The following is a 22,811-nucleotide window of genomic DNA, read 5'->3' on the forward strand; positions in this document are numbered from 1 at the left end:
AAGTTAAGCAGGGCCCGCCCCAGTTAATATTTGGATGGGGGACCCACCAAGGAAGTCCCGGGTTGCTAGGCGGAGGTGGGCAATGGAGAACCACCTCTGAACATCTCTTGCTTTGGAAACCCTACAAGGATCGCAACAGGTCAGCTGCAACTATCGCCAATCGTTGCATTGCATTGACCTAACAGAAGAAACAGATCAGAAACTCACATTTTGTCTGTTATCATGATGCGAAAACTATCAGTAGATCCTCTTTATTAAATAGAAATCCTCTTTCAGGAGATGAAACTGCCAGACCATCCAAAGATCCTCTGCGCCCCCCCCCCCCAACTCTCTTCTACACATAAAACTGTACTGGAAGAGAATGGACTATCGGCATTGTCGCAGGACGACGACTGCACACAAGCCGTTTCCCGGCCCTGGTGTAGAAGAAAATTCCGTTGTTTGAACTGTTGACTCTTAGAATCTCTCCGCCGCTCTGCTGGCCACAGCTCTGATGTTACCGTACACCTTCGACGGAGGACTTCCTGGAGAAGAAAGTCACATGTTAATACGGCTCACGCAGCGTTCTGATACTTCAAGGCTTAGATAGCATTTATGCTTAGGACGGGGGTGTCAAACTCATTTGTTATGAGGGCCGGATCTGACACAAATGAGATCTTGTCGAGCCGGGCCATGTGCGTCATAAAATGTAATGCCAGGTAACAGACACATAAACCTTAAAAGGACACAAACACAATAATTTTTTTTAAAAAACTTAAACCGTGTTTTAAAACGACACCACCTGTTGGTCTTAAAAGGTGCTTTCTTTGTATCTCTCCTGTGCGATCTAAGGAACTGGGTGAAGGAAGCTCTGGCCCTTCTGTTTCTTTTCCAGGGGACTAGGAGAGGGAGGAGCCTCAGCCAACAGAAGGGAAGAGAGGCTTGGCTCAGTGGCTCTGCTGTGCGATCGAGAGAGCCTGGCAAAGCAAGCTCTCCCTCCCCCCCCAAGGAAGGAGACTCAGCCAATGGAGAAAATAGAGCCTTTGCTGTGTAGCTCCTGTGCGATTGAACAAGCCTGGCAAAGCAAGCTGTGATGCAGAAGGAAGGGGGAGAGAGGAAGAAGAAAGAAGATGACAGACAGTTGCTCGGGGGCCTGATAAGAGCCTTCTGGGGCCTGATTTGGCCCCCGAGGCCACATGTTTGATACCCTTGCTTGTAGGGTTTTCAAGGCAAAGATGTTTGGGGGTGGTTTACCATTGTGTGGTTCTGAGTAGCAACTAGGGCTGACCTTGTTTAAATTCCAAGCCTGGCCCATCCAAGTCACAGCTTGGTTCTTTTATACCAGGGGTGGCCCAATTTACTTAACATAAGAGCCATGTAGAAAAAGAAGACTGCAGATTTATACCCCGCCCTTCTCTCTGAATAAGAGTCTCAGAGCGGCTTACAATCTCCTTTATCCCCCTCCCCCTGTGAGGTGAGTGGGGCTGAGAGGGCTCTCACAGCAGCTGCCCTTTCAAGGACAACTCCTGTGATAGCTATGGCTAACCCACGGTCATTCCAGCAGTTGCAAGTGGAGGAGTGGGGAATCAAACCCGGTTCTCCCAGAGAAGAGTCCGCACGCTTAACCGCTACACTAACTGGCTAAGTGGCCACTATAAACGTGAGAGCCACAAGACATGAATGTCAGATGTTTGAGAGCCGCTACGAAGGAAGGCAGGAAAGCAAATAGATAGGGGGAGGGGAGAGGTAGAAAGAAAACAACTTTAACTGGCTTGGCTTGGAGAAGTAATTTAAAGAGAAACGCCTTCTCTGAGCTGGCCAATGGAGCGGTGGGGGCTTTGAGAGCCACACAATGTGTGTGGCCACCCCTGTTTTATACTAACATCTAAAGCATTCGTGAGCTGCACTGACCTAACGAAAGAAGCCAGATCACTGGTTCCAAGCCTCTTCGGTCTAGGCAGGGGCGATGGCTCAGTGGAAGAGCTTCTGCTGGGCAGGCAGAAGGTTCCAGGTTCAATCCCCAACATCTCCAGTTAAAAGCACCAGGCAGGAGGTGATTGGAAAGACCTCTGCCTGAAACTCTGGAGAGCCACTGCCAGTAATAGCAGACAACAACAACAACAACAACAACTTTTATTTATATCCCGCCCTCCCCGCCGGAGCAGGCTCAGGGCGGCTAACACTGGCAGAGACTGACCAAGAGAGAGCTCTTGGGGTCATGGTAGAGAACCCACTGAAAATGTCAAGACAGTGTGCGTTTGCAATAAAAAAGGCCAACGCCATGCTGGGAATTATTAGGAAGGGAATTGAAAACAAATCAGCCAATATCATAATGCCCCTGTATAAATCGATGGTGCGGTCTCATTTGGAGTACTGTGTGCAGTTCTGGTCGCCGCACCTCAAAAAGGATATTATAGCATTGGAGAAAGTCCAGAAAAGGGCAATGATTAAAGGTTTGGAACACTTTGCCTATGAAGAAAGGTTAAAACACTTGGGGCTCTTTAGCTTGGAGAAATGTCAACTGTGGGGTGACATGATAGAGGTTTGCAATATTATGCTTGAAATAGAGAAAGCAGAGAAAGAAGTCCTTGTCTCCCTTTCTCACAATACGAGAACTCGTGGGCATTCAATGAAATTGCTGAGCAGTCAGGTTAAAACGGATAAAAAGAAGTCACAGAGAGAGAGAGAGAGAGAGAGAGAGAGAGGAGTGTGTGTGTGTGTGTGTGTATGTATATATATATATATATTATTTTTTGGCCACTGTGTGACACAGAGTGTTGGACTGGATGGGCCTTTGGCCTGATCCAACGTGGCTTCTCTTATGTGACACAGAATATTGGACTGGATGGGCCTTTGGCCTGATCCAACATGGCTTCTCTTACGTTCTTATGTGACATAGAATGTTGGACTGGATGGGCCATTGGCTTGATCCAACATGGCTTCTCTTATGTTCTTATGTGACACAGAGGGTTGGACTGGATGGGCCACTGGCCTGATCCTACATGGTTCCTCTTATGTTCTTATGTGACATAGAATGTTGGACTGGATGGGCCATTAGCCTGATCCAACATGGCTTCTCTTATGTTCTTATGACCAAGGGTCTGATTCAGTACCAGGTAGCTTCGTGTGTGTTTATGCCTACCGCATCAAGAACTACTAGGGTGGTTCTTTTACTCAACTGGAATATCCCTGCCCAGATGCAATTCAAGTCCCCTTCCGTCAAGCGAGTCTTACCTAAAATGAGATTGCAGATTGCCGTTCGCGCCATTTTGATGTTCTGAAAAGATCCTAAAATGTGAACTTTCCTGAAATAAAAACAATCCGGCGTGAAACGCTGACAGACTTGGAAACGCACTCCAAACGCTAAGACGACAGGCTGGAGGGTATCGCTTATCCGTTCTGCAATTTGGTGCCCACAGCTCCTGGACGGTCTCTTCCCGCAGTCCCCGACTGATGGTGGCCACCCACTCGACTCCCAGCCCTTTAGAAATCCTTCGCGCTAAGCACTGCCGCGGCCTCGATCGGCTTCTTCTCAGAGCTGCGCTGCGTGGTTAACGCCTACCCCAGCTGGCAAAGAGCGCCTGTCAGTTCAGGATTCCATTTTAATTGAGCTAATTTCTTATCTCTTCCAGCACCGGCATGGAACTCAGTACCCTTTCCTTCTAGCCTAGGGTTACAGCTGCCTGGCTTTTGAACAGCCTTCCTGCATTTGCAGACTATCGGGAATAATTCTCAAAAAAAAAAAAAAAGACAGCATGCAAACAGAGTAGAAATTGCTGTGATACGCAGGAGTCCACCTACATCTGCCGCTTATTAATCAGAGGCATCAACTATACTCATTCGGGCTGCAAGATCTGAGAGCCAGTTTGGTGTAGTGGTGAAGGGCACGGACTCTTATCTGGGAGAACCGGGTTTGATTCCCCACTCCTCCACTTGCACCTGCTGGCATGGCCTTGGGTCAGCCATAGCTCTGGCAGAGGTTGTCCTTGAAAGGGCAGCTGCTGTTAGAGACCTCTCAGCCCCACCCACCTCACGGGGTGTCTGTTGTGGGGGAGGAAGGGAAAGGAGATTGTGAGCCGCTCTGAGATTTTGTCCTTGAAAGGGCAGCTGCTGTGAGAGCCCTCTCAGCCCCACCCACCTCACGGGGTGTCTGTTGTGGGGGAGGAAGGGAAAGGAGATTGTGAGCCGCTCTGAGACTCTGTCCTTGAAAGGGCAGCTGCTGTGAGAGCCCTCTCAGCCCCACCCACCTCACGGGGTGTCTGTTGTGGGGGGGAGAAGATATAGGAGATTGTAAACTGCTCTGAGTCTGATTCAGAGAGAGGGGCGGGGTATAAATCTGAAGTCTTCTTCTAATAAGACCGGTTCTCCAGCAGTCTTACGCCGCTCTCACTCCCACTCTCCTCCACGGGGGCTTCTGTTGGATTTTCCAGAATCTGAAAGGCAACGTTCTGTTCTCGTTCGCTAGCCTGTTGCTACCAGCGTAACATTCTGTGGGTTTTTTGGAGCGCTCTTCATGCAAGTGTCTCCAGATGGACAAGTTTTATACTGATCAATACACAAGACTGAAAGAGCTGAAATCTGTGAGCGGAACAAGTTTAGGATCCACCTCAGATACATCCTAGAATGTTTTGAAATCCCCACTCATTAAAAAAAAAAGAACCTAAGAAGAGCCCTGCTGGATCAGAGCAGTAGTCTGTTCAATCCAGCATCCTATCTCACACAGTGGCCGACCCGTTCTTTTGGACAGCCAATGACAGGGCACGGAGGCTGAGGCCTTCCCCTGATATTAAGAACATCATAAGAGCCTTGTATCCTGTCTCACAAGATGGCCAACCAGTTCCTCTGGAGGGCCAACAGCAGGGCAGAGAGGCTGAGGCCTTCATAAGAACATCAGAAGAGCCCTGCTGGATCAGACCAGTGAGGGTCCATCTAGTCCAGCGTTCTCTCTCACACAGTGGCCAACCATTTCCTCTGGAGGGCCAATAACAGGGCAGAGAGGCCAAGGCCTTCATAACAACATAAGAAAAGCCTTCCTGGATCCATCTAGTCCAGCATCCTGTCTCACACAGTGGCCAACCAGTTCCTCTGGAGGGCCAACAACAGGGCAGAAAGGCTGAGGCCTTCATAAGAACATCAGAAGAGCCCTGCTAGATCAGACCAGTGAGGGTCCATCTAGTCCAGCGTTCTCTCTCACACAGTGGCCAACCATTTCCTCTGGAGGGCCAATAACAGGGCAGAGAGGCCAAGGCCTTCATAACAACATAAGAAAAGCCTTCCTGGATCCATCTAGTCCAGCATCCTGTCTCACACAGTGACCCACCAGTTCCTCTGGAGGGTCAACAACAGGACATAGAGGCTGAGGCCTTCATAAGAACATCAGAAAAGCCCTGCTGGATCAGACCAGTGGTCCATCTAGTCCAGCATCCTGTCTCACACAGTGACCCACCAGTTTCTCTGAAGGGCCAACAACAGGGCAGAGAGGGTGAGGCCTTCATAAGAACATCAGAAGAGGCCTGCTGGATCCGACCAGTGAGCGTCCCTCTAGTCCAGCATCCTGTCTCACACTGCGGCCAAGCAGTCCCTCTGGAGGGCCAACAACAGGACATGGAGGCCAAGGCCTTCCCCTGATGTTGCTTCCTGGGTCTGGGGTTCGAAGGTCAAATGCCTCTGAATGTGAAGGTTCCCCTCAGTCAACCATGGCAAGTAGCCACTGATAGACTTCTCCTCCATTGATCTATCTAAATCCCCATTTAACGCTGTCCATTTCTGTGGCCATCACTACGTTCTCTGGCAGGAAATTCCACGTTTTAATCCCTACCCGTTTAAAGCAGTATTTCCTTTTGCCTGTCCTGAATCTGCTGCCCGTCAACTTGACGGAATGCCCGTGAGTTCTAGTATTTTCCATAGCCCGTGCATAATTTTACAGACCTCTATCACGCCTCCCATCAGTCACCTCTTTTGTAAACTGGCAGCAACAAGATTTAGGGCAGGGGTGGCCAAGGGTAGCTCTCCAGATGTTCTTTGCCTACAACTCCCATCAGCCCCAGCATGGCCAATGGCTGGGACTGATGGGAGTTGTAGGCAAAAAGCATCTGGAGAGCTACTGTTGACCACCCCTGATTTAGGATGTTTTTACACCGACAGTTTGTGACTCTCTATCACCGCACTGGAAACTCACCGTTTACATTACCTAACGTTCTCACAACCATTTTGCATCTACATTTGTTTCGGTGAGATGAGTTCCGGTGTTGCTGCTGCAAGGTTTTTCTCAAAACTCGTTTTGATCCGGTCATTTCTCAACAGGCTTTTCAAACTTGCATTGTAGAAGTTTTCATGCGTTTTAAAAGACCCCTCCGAAAGCCACAAGGTGCAGTAATTTGCATGAGAACTGACAGCACTTGAAATTTTTACATATCATTGCTTGCCTCATCTTGTAATTTAAATTTGCATCGTTTTTTGCAGTGTTGACACCATTTCCAAGCAATCGGATACATTTAACTAAGCACTGGTATTTTGCCTGCCTTCTGATCAGAGATCCCCCCCCCCAATTGAAACGCTTTCAGCGGGAAATATAGAAATCTGGCTACGCAAAATGAGCAGAGTAAGTTCGCAAATGTAAAAGGAAAATAATTCAAGTGGAACAGTGGCAGGCGATTTGAAGACTCTAAAACTCTGGATCAAACTGAATGTAAAAACACCCTTATTTGGTTGACCATGTCTTTTTTGACTTCCGTAAATTCTCCGAACTGAGAGCGGAACCCATCTCCCCATGATTTAGTCAGAAGCTTCCCCTGCTGCTCAGGGGCGAAGATAAACCAACCACCTTGTGTGGGGTGAAATTGTTGGCTGTTGTTCAGTTACACGATAACTGACTTTTAAGCTCCCCACCCCCGCACCATGGGATGAGGTTTTGCTGTTTAGGACTGAGGTTGTGAAAACGGAAGTAGAAATAAAAAAAACAACAATATACACGCTTGTGGACTTTCTCAAAGAACTCCAGAAGGACGGCGAGACAGAATTTCATCAAGAGTCACAGACCGTTAGAACGCAAACTATTCTCTCCCACCTACGTCATTCCTGGTACCCGTTTTTATTAAGTGGGTGGGGCCGGCCGGGGCTTTTGCCCAGCAAGGCTTCTGATTGGCTATCGGAGATCCAATCGGCTGTGCAGATTTTTAAAGGCCACTGCCTCGGCTGCAACAGCCACCACTAGCACAAGGATCTCCGTCGTGCGATTGGAGGCAAGACGTTCTCGCCGTTTTGTGCCTGCCCTCGCCTCTCGGGGGGAGCCAATTGGCAGAAGCCGTTTCGCGGCTGTGCCCGGCCTGCCGTATCAGAAATCCAAAAGGCTGCAGAACCCCCAATCCAAATGGGATTTCCATCACGCTCATGAGGAAAACAGACTGGGAAACGTAACTTACGAGTCTGCGAGGACGATTCGCGTCCGCGTGACGTTTTCGATCGTGAACTTGGTTTTCCCGCCTTTCCCGGCGATTCTCCCGATTGCTCTAGAAAGGTGGTCTCCTTTTAACGGTTTGACTGCGGGGAAAACAAAGAAAAGAAAATGCCTTGTCTTTACATTCGCAGCTGAAACAAGCTTTATTCCAGGCCCAACAAATGATCCTTTTAACTCCACGACTCTCGAGTTTACTAAGGAGCCTTTGATGAGGAACTTTATCAACAGCTTTCTGGAAGTCAAGGTAAACAACATCTATCGGGTCCCCTTTGTCCACATGCTTGTTCACCCCCCCAAAGAACTGTAACAGGTTAGTGAGGCAAGATCTTCCCTTGCAGAACCCATGCTGAGGCTTCCTCAATAACCCGTGTCTATCCACGTGCCTACTCATTCTGTCCTTGATAATGGTTTCTACCAACTTTCCCGGTATTGAAGTCAGACTGACTGGCCTGTAGTTCCCCGGATCTCCTCTGGAACCCTTTTCAAAGGAGCAGCCTGAGGAACCCAGAGGAGCCGGATCTCGTCAGTCTTTGGATGGGAGACCACCCAGGAATTCGAGGGTTGCTACGCAGAGGCGGGCAACGGCAGACCGCCTCTGCTGGTCTCCTGCCCTGACGAGGATGAACCGGGCTAGCCTGATTTCATCTGGTCGCGGAAGCGAAGCTGGGTCAGCCCGAGGTATTAACTGGAGGGGAGACCACCCGAGAAGTCCGGGTTAGTCACGCAGAGGCAGGCAGCGGTAAGCCGCCTCTGTCTCTCGCCCCGAGCGGGATTGGCTCAGGCTAGCCGTGGTGTTTGGACGGCAGACCGCCGAGGAAGCCCAGGGTCGCTACGCAGAGCCAGGAGATGGCCGACCACCTCTGAACGTCTCTTGCCTTGGAAACCCTCCGGGGTCACCGCGAGTTTAAAAAGGACAAGGAATTATCTTCATCCTGCCCTCCTTAGCCCGACTGTCCTTTTCCCCTTCTGATCTCCTTGCCTGCCTGGTCTCTGGTGTGCTGTGGACTGGGCCTGTGAGGTCACAGAGAGTTTGTGGGTTGCCAGGGAGGGTCACTAGCCTAGTTGCCCTGGTTTCGGGGAAAAAAGTCCTGCATAATTTGGAGTCACCTTCACCTGGATGGCCCAGCCTAGCCCAGTCTCTTCAGATCTCAGAGACTGGGTCAGCCCTGGTAAGTGCTTGGATGCTTAGTGCTTGGATGGGAGACCACCAAAGAGGTCCAGGGTCACGACGCAAAGGAAGGCAATGGAAAACCATGCATAGACAGCTTCAAGAAGGGATTGGATAAGCATATGTAGCAGAGGTCCATCAGTGGCTATTAGCCACAGCGTATTGTTGGAACTCTCTGTCTGGGGCAACTGATGCTCTGTATTCTTAGTGCTTGAGGGGGCACAGTGGGAGCGCTTCTAGCCCCACTGGTGGACTTCCTGATGGCACCTGGTTTATTTGGCCACTGTGTGACACAAAGTGCTGGACTGGATGGGCTATTGGCCTGATCCAACAGGGCTTCTCTTATGTTCTTATGTGACACAGAGTGTTGGACTGGAAGGGCCATTGGCCTGATCCAACATGGCTTCTCTTATAATCTTATGTGACACAGAGTGTTGGACTGGAGGGGCCATTGGCCTGATCCAACATGGCTTCTCTTATGTTCTTATGTGACCCAGAGTGTTGGGCTGGATAGGCCATTGGCCTGATCATACATGGCTTCTCTTATGTTCTTATGTGACACAGAGTGTTGGGCTGGGTAGGCCATTGGCCTGATCCAACATGGTTTCTCTTGTGTAACACAGAGTGTTGGACTGGATGGGCCACTGGCCTGATCCAAAATGACTTCTCTTATGTTCTTACCACCTCTGAAGGTCTCTTGCCTTGAAAACGCTACTCAAAATTCATAAACTAGAGCTACAACTTAAGGAGATGCTTGTGTTGAAGTGCTTTTGTTTCAGGAGATTTGCCTTACATTGGCATTTCCCAATGGCAGGGTTGCAACGTGGCACTGGGCCGTGGAGCCCTCAATGCCGGGCCGCGGGACCTCCAATCCTCCTGGCTGCCCCTCCCTATCCCGGGCTAGCCTGATTTCATCTGGTCACGGAAGCGAAGCTGGGTCAGCCCGAGTTATTAACTGGAGGGGAGACCAGTTAATAACTCGGCATGCAACCCTCCCCCGGGTTCCATGCCTCCATGCCACCTTCTCCCTCCCTTCCCCACCACAGGCAGGTCAGTTTCATGCTGCGTAAATCCCTCCCCCCGATCGGTGGGAAATTGGTGCTGAGCTCACTCCGCACAGGGCCAAGCCAGCCCCAGGTCGAACAGACCATCGCCGAAAAGGGTGCATGGCTCCTCCCTCCTTGGCACTTCCTTCCCATCCAGGAAGTGCCAGGGAGAGAGGAAGGAGGAGCCATGTGGCGTTTTCGGCCGCGGTCTGTTCAACCTGGGGCTGCCTTGGCCCTGTGCGTAGTGAGCTCAGCGCTGATTTCCCACCGATTGGATGATCAGTCGGGGGGGGGGGGGGGGAGAAGGGCTTTACGCAGCATGAAACTGACCTGCCCGCGGTGGGGAAGGGAGGGAGGAGGCACACAACCCGGGGGGGGGGGCAGCGCAGTGCAATGCAGGGGAGTGGCTAGGGGACTGGAGGCCCTGCGGCTTGGCATTGTGGGCTCCGTGGCCGGATTTCCCTCCAAGAGTGAGCAGTTTTAAAGGTGAGTTGCTCCCATCCTGTTTCTTTTCCTTCCTTTTCTCTTTCTTCCTTTGTCCCTCCTTTCTTTCACTCCTTCTCTCCCTTTTCCTTCCTTCCTATTTCCTTTCTTTCTTTTTTTCATATTTGTTTCCAACTCTCCCCGCTCCCTCCCTCCCTTTCTTTCGTCAGTCTTTTCCCGTCTTTCTTCCTTCTCTCTCTCTCTCTCTTTCTGTCAGTCAGTCTTTTCCCCGGTCTTCCTTCCTTCCTGTAGCCCTGGGTGGGTGGGTGGGGGAAGCATTTTATATATCCCAGGCTGAGAACGTTTTATATTTTTAGTTTTCTGCTGTGTGGTCCTTGTGCTTTTTCTTAATGTTTTACTTTTAAAACTGCATTGAAAAATCCCACTATTCTCCTACCTTTCCTAAACAAAAGATTGCAAGAGTTTTAGGCTTGTCTGTACATCAGTTCCTGTCTCCCGGCTCCACCCCCAAATTTTAGTGGGCCATGAAGGAGAAGTGTAAAAATAACCGGGCCACGGGGCAGGGGGGGAAAGTTTGGGAAACCCTGCCTTACATCATAGGAAAGGGGAAAGAAGGTCTTTCCTTCCAATACTAAGTTTTATTAGAGGGGTGTCGAACTCATTAGTTATGAGGGCCGGATCTGACATAAATGAGACCCTGTTGGGCGGGGCCATGTCAGGCCAGGCCATGTATATACCTATTTAAGATTAGGTAGCAGAGATATAAACTTTTTAAAGGACACAGGCAAACATGACTACAGATTTTTTGTTTAAACTTAAAACATTAGCACTTGTTGGTCTTAAAGGTGCTTTCTTTGTATTTCTCTGAGGGGATCCAGGGAGCTGGGCAAAGGAAGCTCTGGCTCTTTCCCTCCCTCCCCAGGGGACCAGGAGGGGGAGGAGCCTCAACCGATGGAGAAAATCGAGGTTTTGCTCTGTAGCTCCTGTGCGATTGAGCAAGCTGAGATGCAGAAGGAAGAGGGATAAGGAAGCAGACAAGAGCAAGTAGCTCTGGGGGCTGATAGGAGCCCTCCGGGGGCCTAATTTGGCCCCCAGGCCACATGTCTGACACCCGTTTTATTAAATTTTGTGCTCTTCAGCAGATTTTTGGAATACTCACCGTCAGTTACTTCGAAGGATTCTAGGAAAAGATCGTCTAATCTGACGAGCGCAAGGGCATCCTAAAACGTTTAAGAAAGAAAAGTTAAGGTTTCACAAGGGTCAGGCGCAATCCAAGGCAAATGTAGGAAGTGGGTGCCCCCTATATCGCCCCCCCCCCAAAAAAAAAGGGCTCCTGAGGTCTTCTTGGAAGAGAACAATTTGTAGTTAATGGTAGGGGGTGTCATGCCTGCCCCTGCTGACTCAGAGCAGGTGCCTGCTTCTGACCCCGCCCCTGCTGTGCAGATGCCTCTACCAACGTCGGACGTAAGTCCTGAAGGAGCAAGCCAGCAGCAGGGGCCACCTGAAACCGATCAGGCCACACCAGGCACTAGCTCATCGCCTCCCGAATCACCACCACCTGCAGAACGGCTACGCGAGAGGAGACGGCTGGAGTTCAGAAACAGGCGTAGAGAAGCACGCAGGCGTACTAGGAGAGATCTGAGCCCAGAGTTCTAACAAGCCAATTAGCCAGCACACTATATCTGGGATCCTGGCCTCAGGCCAAATTGTGCTGGCAACGAATGATCACCCTCCGACGTGACCGCGCCCTGCACCCCCTTGCCTGCTGAACGAACCTGTCTGCTTCCCGACCCGGCTTGACTTTGGACTGGAAACTGGACTCTGCTTTGGCTAAGTACTTTGTATACATTCGGCTTGCTTTCCCTGGTTGTTGACCCTTCTGCATTCCTGAGACTCCGCGCTTCGCTACTCCCTTCGGCTGGCCTGATTTATGGTACAGACCAATTAAGGACTGTAAAGATAACGCTCGTGCTGCCTTTGGAAACACCCCAGCCGACAGCCAGCGTCCTGGCCGATTGCCAGGGCAACAGAAGCTGCCCGTCGTTGTCTGCAGGTCTGGGTCCTGACAGCTTGCCAGCACCCAAAACTCACCAGGCACACCATGACCGACCCAGCGGCGCGGGGAGGCGCGGACTCCCTGCCGGGGCTCCTGGATCAGGTGCAGCAGCTGACACAGGCCGTAATTGCTCTCCAGCAACAGACTGCGTCCAATGCCGTGGCCTTGGCTGCCCACGCCGTTCCCCGCTCTCGCTGCCCGGTGAGCGTCCCTGAGAAATTTGCTGGAAGCCTGGAGGAGTTCCCTGCCTTCCTCGCCCAGTGTGAATTATACATGGAGATAAGGCAGGGCGACTTCCCTACGGACAAGACTAAGGTCTGCTTTATCTTGAGCCTGCTTAAAGGGCCAGCGGCCAAATGGGCCACTCCTCTGCTGCTAGAGCCCTCACCACTGCTGGCAGACTACGCCCGGTTCAAGGCCCACTTCACGGCTGCTTATGCCAACCCCGTGCGTGCTGAGACGGCTAATCGTAAGATACGGGCCTTGCGCCAAGGCCAAAACTCTGTGTCTCATTATACCACAGAGTTCCAGCTATTGGCCCAAGACCTGGCCTGGAACGAAGCTGCCTTGGTGGACCAATATACTGAAGGTCTCTCTGATGCTGTCCTGGATGAACTAGCACGCAGTGACCGCCCAGCCGCCCTCCAAGACCTGATCCTGCTGTGCCTACGCATCGTTGGGCGGCTGCAAGGTCGACGCCAGAGGCAGAAGAGGGGCCACACCCCACCCAGGGTCCCCACGGCAGCTCCTGCTTCAGGCACCCCAGCTCTTCCGCCGGCTGCAGAACCCATGCAGCTGGGCGTCGCCCGCCCTCGCCTGACTCCCGAGGAGAAGAACCGACGGCGCACCAACAACCTGTGCCTGTATTGTGGTGGAGACGGGCATTTCGCAAGCTCATGTCCGGCCAAATCAAAGCGCCCCACAAGTTCTGCCGCCTCGGTAAAAGGCCAGCCCCAGGTCTAGTTGGACCTCCTGACCTGGGGCACTCCTCGAGGTCCTCCAGCTCCGTCCACCCACCACCCACCCCGTTCCTGGTCCCAATCCGTCTGCGGCTTCCTGACGACCGGTGGATCTTCGTCCATGCCATGTTGGACTCCGGGGCTGCCTGCTGCTACATGGACAATCACTTTGCCAAGGAGCATGGCGTCCCCGTCCGGGAAAAGAAGACTCCTACACTGGTTGAGGCCGTGGATGGTCGTCTGCTGCGCTCTGGACCCGTCTGCCACGAGACTCTACCACTCGTTTTATGGGTCCAGCAGCACCAGGGGAAACAGACCTTTGACTTGGCCCGCATGCCCCGTTTCCCGGTCATCCTGGGCCTGTCCTGGCTTGAGGCCCACAACCCTCATGTGGACTGGGTGCAACGCGAACTGAGCTTTTCGAGTGCCCTCGCGCCCTGTTCCACACTACCACCCGACTCGGCTCCGGTGCCGCCTGCCAACCAACCCGGTTCCCCACTCGCCACCAGCCTCCTGGGGGCCGCCACCACTCTACCAGCTCCCTATCAGGAGTTCGCAGACGTCTTGCCCACGATGCACCCCCGGCTGGCCACTTCGGGCAAAACAAGACCGCTCATCTATTGACCCGAGACTTCTGGTGGCCTCGCGTCCGAGCAGACGTCAGTCGATACGTGGCTTCTTGTGAGGTCTGCCGCCGAGCCAAAAACGTACCGGCCAAGCCCTCCGGTCTCCTACAGCCCCTGCCTACTCCCGCCGGTCCCTGGGATGTGGTGTCCATGGACTTTATCGTGGACCTACCACGATCCCAGGGCCACACCTGCATTTTCGTTGTGGTGGACCTGTTCACTAAAATGGCCCACTTCGTCCCCTGCGCCAAAGTACCGTCAGGACAGGAAACTGCCCAGCTCTACCTAAACCACGTCTTCCGCCTGCACGGGTTACCCACGCAGGTCATCTCGGATCGGGGCCCGCAATTTACCTCCCGCTTTTGGCAAGCCTTCCAGCACGGTTTGGGGACGGAGCTTCACTTGTCTTCCGCCTACCATCCCCAGACCGACGGGCAGACCGAGCGGACCAACGCCACCCTGGAGCAGTACTTGCGCTGTTATACCAGCTATCAACAGGACAATTGGGCCTCTCTGCTGCCCCTGGCAGAGTTCGCATATAATAACGCGCTGCACAGCTCCACGCAGACCACACCGTTTGCGGCCAACTACGGACTGCACCCCCGGTTCTTCCCTCCGCTCGGCCCATCCGCCAATGTCCCCGCGGCCGACAACCGGATCGAGGAACTCCATGCGCTCCACGACCTCTTGCGCACCCAGCTCCAACGCGCCAAAGACGCATACAAACTGGCCGCGGATCGACATCGCCAGGACGGAGCCCCCCTCAAGGTCGGGGATTCCGTCTGGCTCTCGACCCGGTACCTCCGGACTCCTGGCCGATCCGCCAAGCTCACCGCTCGTTTCATCGGTCCATTCCCCATAGAGGCGCAAATCAACCCCGTGGCGTTCCGCCTACGCCTCCCTGCCCACCTCCGGATCCACCCAGTGTTCCATCGTTCCCTCCTTCAACCAGCGGCAGCACCGGACCCAAACAGGGACACTCCACCACCGCCTCCACCACCGGTGTTGGTGGACGATGAGGAAGAGTTCGAGGTCCGTCAGATCCTGGACTCCCGGCTGCACCGAGGTCAGCTCCAGTACCTGGTGGACTGGGAAGGCTACCCTCCCGAGGACCGTTCCTGGGAACCGGCTACCCACCTGCATACCCCTGACCTGCTCCAGCAATTCCATGAGGCCTACCCAGATAAGCCAGGCGGCTTGGATGAGGGGGGGCCTGAGGGGGGGGATAGTGTCATGCCTGCCCCTGCTGACTCAGAGCAGGTGCCTGCTTCTGACCCCGCCCCTGCTGTGCAGATGCCTCTACCAACGTCGGACGTAAGTCCTGAAGGAGCAAGCCAGCAGCAGGGGCCACCTGAAACCGATCAGGCCACACCAGGCACTAGCTCATCGCCTCCCGAATCACCACCACCTGCAGAACGGCTACGCGAGAGGAGACGGCTGGAGTTCAGAAACAGGCGTAGAGAAGCACGCAGGCGTACTAGGAGAGATCTGAGCCCAGAGTTCTAACAAGCCAATTAGCCAGCACACTATATCTGGGATCCTGGCCTCAGGCCAAATTGTGCTGGCAACGAATGATCACCCTCCGACGTGACCGCGCCCTGCACCCCCTTGCCTGCTGAACGAACCTGTCTGCTTCCCGACCCGGCTTGACTTTGGACTGGAAACTGGACTCTGCTTTGGCTAAGTACTTTGTATACATTCGGCTTGCTTTCCCTGGTTGTTGACCCTTCTGCATTCCTGAGACTCCGCGCTTCGCTACTCCCTTCGGCTGGCCTGATTTATGGTACAGACCAATTAAGGACTGTAAAGATAACGCTCGTGCTGCCTTTGGAAACACCCCAGCCGACAGCCAGCGTCCTGGCCGATTGCCAGGGCAACAGAAGCTGCCCGTCATTGTCTGCAGGTCTGGGTCCTGACAGGGGGGGTGCAGGAAGGAGGAGGTCAGGAGAAATCACTCCTGCTGAGCTGTCCTACAAGTGATGCAAATGTTCCCAACCGATTGCCCCATCGCCTTAAGGAGGCAGCCGTGGCTCAGCGGCAGAGCAGCTGCTTGGCATGCAGAAGGTCCCTGGTTCAATCCCCGGCTTCTCTAGTGAAAAGGAGCAGGTAGGAGATCATGGGAAAGACCTCCTTCTGAGACCCTGGAGAGCCATGAAATGGGGCTGTGGCTCAGTGGTTGAGCCTCTGCTTGGCATGCAGAAGGTCCCTGGTTCAATCCCCGGCATCTCTAGTGAAAAGGAGCAGGTCGGAGGTGATGGGAAAGACCTCCGCCTGAGACCCTGGAGAGCCATGAAATGGGGCTGTGGCTCAGTGGTTGAGCCTCTGCTTGGCATGCAGAAGGTCCCTGGTTCAATCCCCGGCATCTCTAGTGAAAAGGAGCAGGTCGGAGGTGATGGGAAAGACCTCCGCCTGAGACCCTGGAGAGCCATGAAGTGGGGCTGTGGCTCGGTGGTTGAGCCTCTGCTTGGCATGCAGAAGGTCCCTGGTTCAATCCCCGGCATCTCTAGTGAAAAGGAGCAGGTCGGAGGTGATGGGAAAGACCTCCGCCTGAGACCCTGGAGAGCCATGAAGTGGGGCTGTGGCTCGGTGGTTGAGCCTCTGCTTGGCATGCAGAAGGTCCCTGGTTCAATCCCCGGCATCTCTAGTGAAAAGGAGCAGGTCGGAGGTGATGGGAAAGACCTCCGCCTGAGACCCTGGAGAGCCATGAAGTGGGGCTGTGGCTCGGTGGTAGAATCTCTGGAGAGCAGCTGCCTGTCTGAGCAGCCAACCCTGACAGACCGAGGGTCTGATACTGCAGCTTCATGGGGTTGTGTGTAATCCTCGTAGAGGTCCCTATGCAGCCCTGCCCCTTGCTGCACTCTCTGATCCAGAAGATTGTTTTGGAGGGTCCAATGAGCTACAGTGGGACGGGCAAAGACCCCACTGGCAAGATCTCACCGTCAGTAGTACACTGGATCCAATCAATCAAAAGGAAATCGATCCTAATGCTGTTTAAGCGAGCACTGTTGCTTTAAAAATCCGGACTCCTGGCTCTGCATAATTCCCCTTCCTCTAAAACAGGGGTGTCAAACATGCAGCCCAAGGGCTGAATCAGACCCCTGGAGGGCTCCAAGCAGGCCCGTGAGCAACTGGCTGTCCTCTGCTTCCTTCTCCTCTCTGCTTCCTTCTGCATCTCAGCTTGCTTTGCCAGGCTTGCTCAATTGCACAGGAGCCATGGAGCAAAGCCTCTGTTTTCTCCGTTGGCTGAGGCTCTTCCCTTGGGGAGGGAGAGCTGGCTTTGTCAGGTTCTCTCAATCACACAGCAGAGTTAATGAGCCAGGCTTTCCTTCTATTGGCTGAGCAAGAGTTGTCAGTTATCAGAGACTCTTAAATAAAACATTATAAGACTGCTAATGCTTTAAGTATGTTTTATTTTAAGAGCAGCCAAGATTTTAAAAAAAATCTTTAATTGTGTGCATTTGTGTCCTTTATAAAGTTTGTATCTCCATCACCTGGAATTATATTTTACGACACACCTGTCCCGGCCCCACAAAGTCCCATTTATGGCAGATCCGACCCTCATAACAAATTATTTATTTATTTATTTGATTTATATCCCGCCCTACCCCACCAAGGCGGGCTCAGGGCGGCTCACAATACAAATATTCTAACATAAAGTTCAAATTTAAATATAATAACAATTTACACAGTTAAGAAATTAAAACATTAAAAAACATTAAAAACAGTGCATTCGTCCAACAACATGCAATCCATACACTTCCTTCAGTTTTTGGTACTTTAGTGGTTTGGTGCCGGTCAGTTATAGGCCAACCGGAAGAGGACTGTCTTACAGGCCCTGCGGAATTGTCCAATATCCCGCAGGGCCCTGACCTCTTCCGGTAACTGGTTCCACCAGCAGGGGGCTGTTATTGAGAAGGCCCTGTCCCTGGTTGACTTCAACCAGGCCTCCTTAGGCCCGGGGATTACGAGCAGGTTTTGGGAGCCAGATCGCAGTACTCTCTGGGGAACATATGGGAAGAGACGGTCCCTAAGGTAGGCAGGTCCTAGACCATATAGGGCTTTAAAGGTAATAACCAGCACCTTGTACCGGACTCGGTATATTATTGGCAGCCAGTGCAGTCCCCGAAGGCCCGGCTGAATGTGCTCCCGTCTAGGGAGCCCTAATAGCAACCGGGCAGCGGCAAAATGTGCTCTGAAGAAACACAAAGTATCTGCTGTGTAGCCCACGGGTGGCCAGACTTCCTTAACCTATGAGTCACATAGAATAAACGCCAGATGTTTGAGAGCCACAAGATGTGAATGTCAGATGTTTGAGAACCAGAAGGGTGGCTGGACTGAATTCAGAAACCCAACCGTTCAAGGATCAATAAGGAAAAAAGAAACACATCTCCCTGTACATACTATGGAAAAAAGAACGCAGAAAGCGGCCTTCTATTCAATCAGACTCTTGGTCGATCAAGGTCGGTATTGTCTACTCAGAGTGGCAGCTGCTCTCCAGGGTCTCAGGCTGAGGTCTTTCCCATCACCTACTGCCTGATCTTTTAACTGGAGACGCCGGGGATTGAACCTGGGACCTTCTGCAGACCAAGTAGAGGCTCCACCACTGAGCCACGGCCCCTCTTCAAACAGATCCTTGGTCCTTCAAAGACAGTATTGTCTACTCAGATTGGCAGCTGCTCTCCAGGGTCTCAGGTGGAGGTCTTTCCCATCACCTAGTGCCTGATCTTTTAACTGGAGATGCCGGAGACTGAACCTGGGACCTTCTGCAGGGCAAGCAGAGGCTCTACCACTGAGCCACGGCCCCTCTTCGAACAGATCCTTGGTCCTTCAAAGACAGTATTGTCGACTCAGCTCTCAAGGGTCTCGGGCTAAGGTCTTTTAAATTGCCTACTGCCAGATATTTTAACTAGAGGTGCTGGAGATTGAACCTGGGACCTTCTGCATGCCAAGCAGAGGCTCTACTAGTGAGCCACAACCCGTCTCCAAATAGACCCTCAGTCCATCAAAATCAGTATGTTCTAAGACCGGCAACTGCTCTCCAGGGTCTCAGACAGACAGAGGTCTTTCCCATCATCTCCTGCCTGGTCCTTTTAGCTGGAGATGCTGGGGACTGAACCTGGGACCTTCTGCATGCCAAGCAGATGCTCTGCCACTGAGATACAGATCTTTCCTGAATGGATTTCATGTATGCTGTAAATCTATATTTTCACGAGGGCAACTCACCTCAACTTGAAATCCAAGGATGAAAGCTTTCACAAAATCAGCTGCTTTTGTTAAGGCGCTTATATCTTTGGTTTCTTTACAAGTCTAAGAAAAAGGAGAAAAAAAGAATGAGTTCTGGGGGGTGAAGGCTTGTCGATTTTGCTCAATGTTCTTGTAGCCTGGGCGATCGAGACCACGTCTACCGCAAGCAACAGATCTTATAATTTACCTTTATCTCTACCGTTCTTGTTTTTAAGTTAAATCGAATCTGAAGCTGCAAGTGCTCTACGATCGGCGTGAAGATTTTCATCCAGTTCTCTTTCAGAGGGGTGTATCTGTTTGCTGGCACTGGGATTCTCCTCATTTCAGCTTTTCCGCCCTAGACAAAACACAGTTTCAGTTCACCAGACATTTAAGCCATTCAACATACATGGGGAGGGACGGTGGCTCAGGGGTAGAGCAGCTGCTTGGGAAGCAGAAGGTCCCAGGTTCAATCCCTGGCATCTCCAAAAAAGGGACCAGGCAAATAGGTGTGAAAAACCTCCGCTTGAGACCCTGCAGAGCCGCTGCCAGTCTGAGAAGACAATACTGACATTGATGGACCAAGGGTCTGATTCAGTATAAGGCAGCTTCATATGTTCATACAAAAAAACCCAAACACTTGATTTAACTTCAGTGACAAAAAGGACGTAATGGAAAGCTGAAACACCAGCCAGAAATATCCGTTTCCTTGTAGAGCTTATGATTAACACGTGGTTTTTAAAAGGATCCTCAAGTCCCATGGAACAATAAGAAAGAGATCCCATTAGTTCATTGTCATGTCTATTGTGGAGTCTCCATGCACACCTAAGAACAGAAGAGAAACCATGTTGGATCAGGCCAATGGCCCATCCAGTCCAACACTCTGTGTCACACAGTGGCCAAAAAACCAGGAGCCATCAGGAGGCCCATCAATAGGGCGAGGACACTAGAAGCCCTCCCACTGTGACCCCTCCCCCCCAAGCACCAAGATAATGCATGGGATGGAGAAAGTAGAGAAAGAAGTACTTTTCTCCCTTTCTCACAATACAAGAACTCGTGGGCATTCGATGAAATTGCTGAGCAGACAGGTTAAAACGGATAAAAGGAAGTACTTCTTCACCCAAAGGGTGATTAACATGTGGAATTCACTGCCACAGGAGGTGGTGGCAGCCACAAGCATAGCCACCTTCAAGAGGGGTTTAGATAAAAATATGGAGCAGAGGTCCATCAGTGGCTATTAGCCACAGTGTGTGTGTGTATATTTATATATAAAAATTTTTTGCCACTGTGTGACAGAGTGTTGGACTGGATGGGCCATTGGCCTGATCTAAAATGGCTTCTCTTATGTTCTTATGTTATGTTTAATACAGAGCATCACTACCCCAGACAGAGAGTTCCAACAGTACGGCTAATAGCCACTGATGGACCTCTGGTCCAGATGTTGATCCAACCCGCTCTTGAAGCTGTCTATGCTTGCAGCTGCCGCCTCCTGTGGCAGTGAATTCCAGATGTTAATCACCCTTTAGGTGAAGAAGTACTTCCTTTTATCCATTCTAACCCGACTGCTCAGCAATCTCATTGAATACCCACGAGTTCTTGTATTGTGAGAAAGGGAGAAAAGGACTTTTTTCTCTACCTCCACGCCAGGAAATTCCTGGAGGTTTGGGAAACTCAGGGTTGCCACCTCCACGCCAGGAGATTCCTGGAGGCTTGGGAAACTCTGGGTTGCCACCTCCACGCTAGGAGATTCCTGAAGGTTTGGGAAACTCTGGGTTGCCACCTCCACGCCAGGAGATTCCTGGAGGTTTGGGAAACTCTGGGTTGCCACCTCCACGCCAGGAGATTCCTGGAGGCTTGGGAAACTCTGGGTTGCCACCTCCACGCCAGGAGATTCCTGGGGGTTTGGGAAACTCTGGGTTGCCACCTCCACGCCAGGAGATTCCTGGAGGTTTGGGAAACTCTGGGTTGCCACCTCCACGCCAGGAGATTCCTGGAGGCTTGGGAAACTCTGGGTTGCCACCTCCACGCCAGGAGATTCCTGGGGGTTTGGGAAACTCTGGGTTGCCACCTCCACGCCAGGAGATTCCTGGAGGTTTGGGAAACTCTGGGTTGCCACCATGCCAGGAGATTCCTGGAGGCTTGGGAAACTCTGGGTTGCCACCTCCACGCCAGGAGATTCCTGGGGGTTTGGGAGGTCGAGTTTGGAGCGGGTGCTCTCCACGAGGCCTTACCCCGAGGGCCTCCCCGCTCAGGGGTGGGAAGTCGGGGCGCTTCCCGGGCGGAGGGCCCCCGCCGCCGGCGGTCTCCATGGCGACGTCGCCCGCGCGCCGCTTCCTCCTGCGCACGCTCGTGAAGCCCCCAGCCTCGCCCGCCCCTTTCGTCTCCATGGCAGCCGGCGGCAGCGGCTCCTCCAGGGCAGAGCTCCCCTCCATGCCTGCCCAGCACACGCGCCGGCGACCGAAGGCGGAAGTGGGCAGCCGCCGGCTTCAAGGCGTCACTTCCTCTGCCCGCGGGGGGGGGGGAGAGTCGGCCCTTGATGACGTCAGCTGTCGCAGATCTTTTCGAAAGTCCTTCCCTTTTAATATATTTTTAGTTACATATGATATATTACGTGGGGGTATGTATGCACACGCAGTATATGATGTTTATGTATGTAATTAATTTTTTTTAAATGTATTAAATGTAGAACATACATTTTTAAAATTATATATCTGTGTATGTGTATTCAAATTAAGTGATTATATATATACATACGTGTGTGTGCATATACACATACGAACACAGACACAGATATATGCAAATATATGCATAAAATGCACACACACACACACATATACACACACACACAAATATATGTATAAAATATACACACACACACACACACACACACACACACACATATATATATATATATATATAATATATATATATATATATATATATATATATATATATATATATACACACACACACACATACACACACAAATATAAAAAGATATATATAAAATATATATAAAGCATTATATTAAAAAATATAAAAAGCAGTGGAGTGCCGCAGGGCTCGTTACTGGGTCCCATGCTCTTTAACTTGTTCATTAATGATTTCGAGTTGGGAGTGAGCAGTGAAGTGGCCAAGTTTGCGGATGACACTAAATTGTTCAGGGTGGTGAGAACCAGTGAGGATTGTGAGGAACTCCAAAGGGATCTGTTGAGGCCTGGGTGAGTGGGCGTCAACGTGGCAGATGCGGTTCAATGTGGCCAAGTGCAAAGTAATGCACATTGGGGCTAAGAATCCCAGCTACAAATACAAGTTGATGGGGTGTGAACTGGCAGAGACTGATCAAGAGAGAGATCTTGGGGTCATGATAGATAACTCACTGAAAGTGTCAAGACAGTGTGCGTTTGCAATAAAAAAGGCCAACGCCATGCTGGGAATTATTAGGAAGGGAATTGAAAACAAATCAGCCAGTATCATAATGCCCCTGTATAAATCGATGGTGCAGTCTCATTTGGAGTACTGTGTGCAGTTCTGGTCGCCGCACCTCAAAAAGGATATTATAGCTTTAGAGAAGGTGCAGAGAAGGGCAACTGGAATGATTAAAGGGCTGGAGCACTTTCCCTATGAAGAAAGGTTGAAACGCTTGGGACTCTTTAGCTTGGAGAAACGTCGACTGCGGGGTGACATGATGGAGGTTTACAAGATAATGCATGGGATGGAGAAAGTAGAGAAAGAAGTACTTTTCTCCCTTTCTCACAATACAAGAACTCGTGGGCATTCGATGAAATTGCTGAGCAGACAGGTTAAAACGGATAAAAGGAAGTACTTCTTCACCCAAAGGGTGATTAACATGT

At 51.5% G+C, this 22,811-nt stretch overlaps 1 protein-coding gene across 1 annotated transcript; it reads right to left on the minus strand.

Moving 5' to 3' along the window:
- Positions 1 to 208: 208 nt before the first annotated feature.
- Positions 209 to 21,510, minus strand: PNO1 (partner of NOB1 homolog). Its single transcript, XM_060263598.1, has 7 exons — positions 21,189 to 21,510; positions 19,166 to 19,315; positions 18,958 to 19,041; positions 11,253 to 11,313; positions 7,401 to 7,518; positions 3,214 to 3,284; positions 209 to 524 (listed from the first exon to the last, which is right to left on the minus strand). The coding sequence occupies exons 1-7, from the start codon at positions 21,387 to 21,389 to the stop codon at positions 457 to 459; spliced, it is 753 nt and encodes a 250-aa protein (XP_060119581.1). The 5' UTR covers positions 21,390 to 21,510; the 3' UTR covers positions 209 to 456.
- Positions 21,511 to 22,811: the final 1,301 nt, after the last annotated feature.

The sequence above is a fragment of the Heteronotia binoei genome, unplaced genomic scaffold (genome assembly GCF_032191835.1).
Source record: "Heteronotia binoei isolate CCM8104 ecotype False Entrance Well unplaced genomic scaffold, APGP_CSIRO_Hbin_v1 ptg000419l, whole genome shotgun sequence".
Taxonomy (NCBI): domain Eukaryota; kingdom Metazoa; phylum Chordata; class Lepidosauria; order Squamata; family Gekkonidae; genus Heteronotia; species Heteronotia binoei.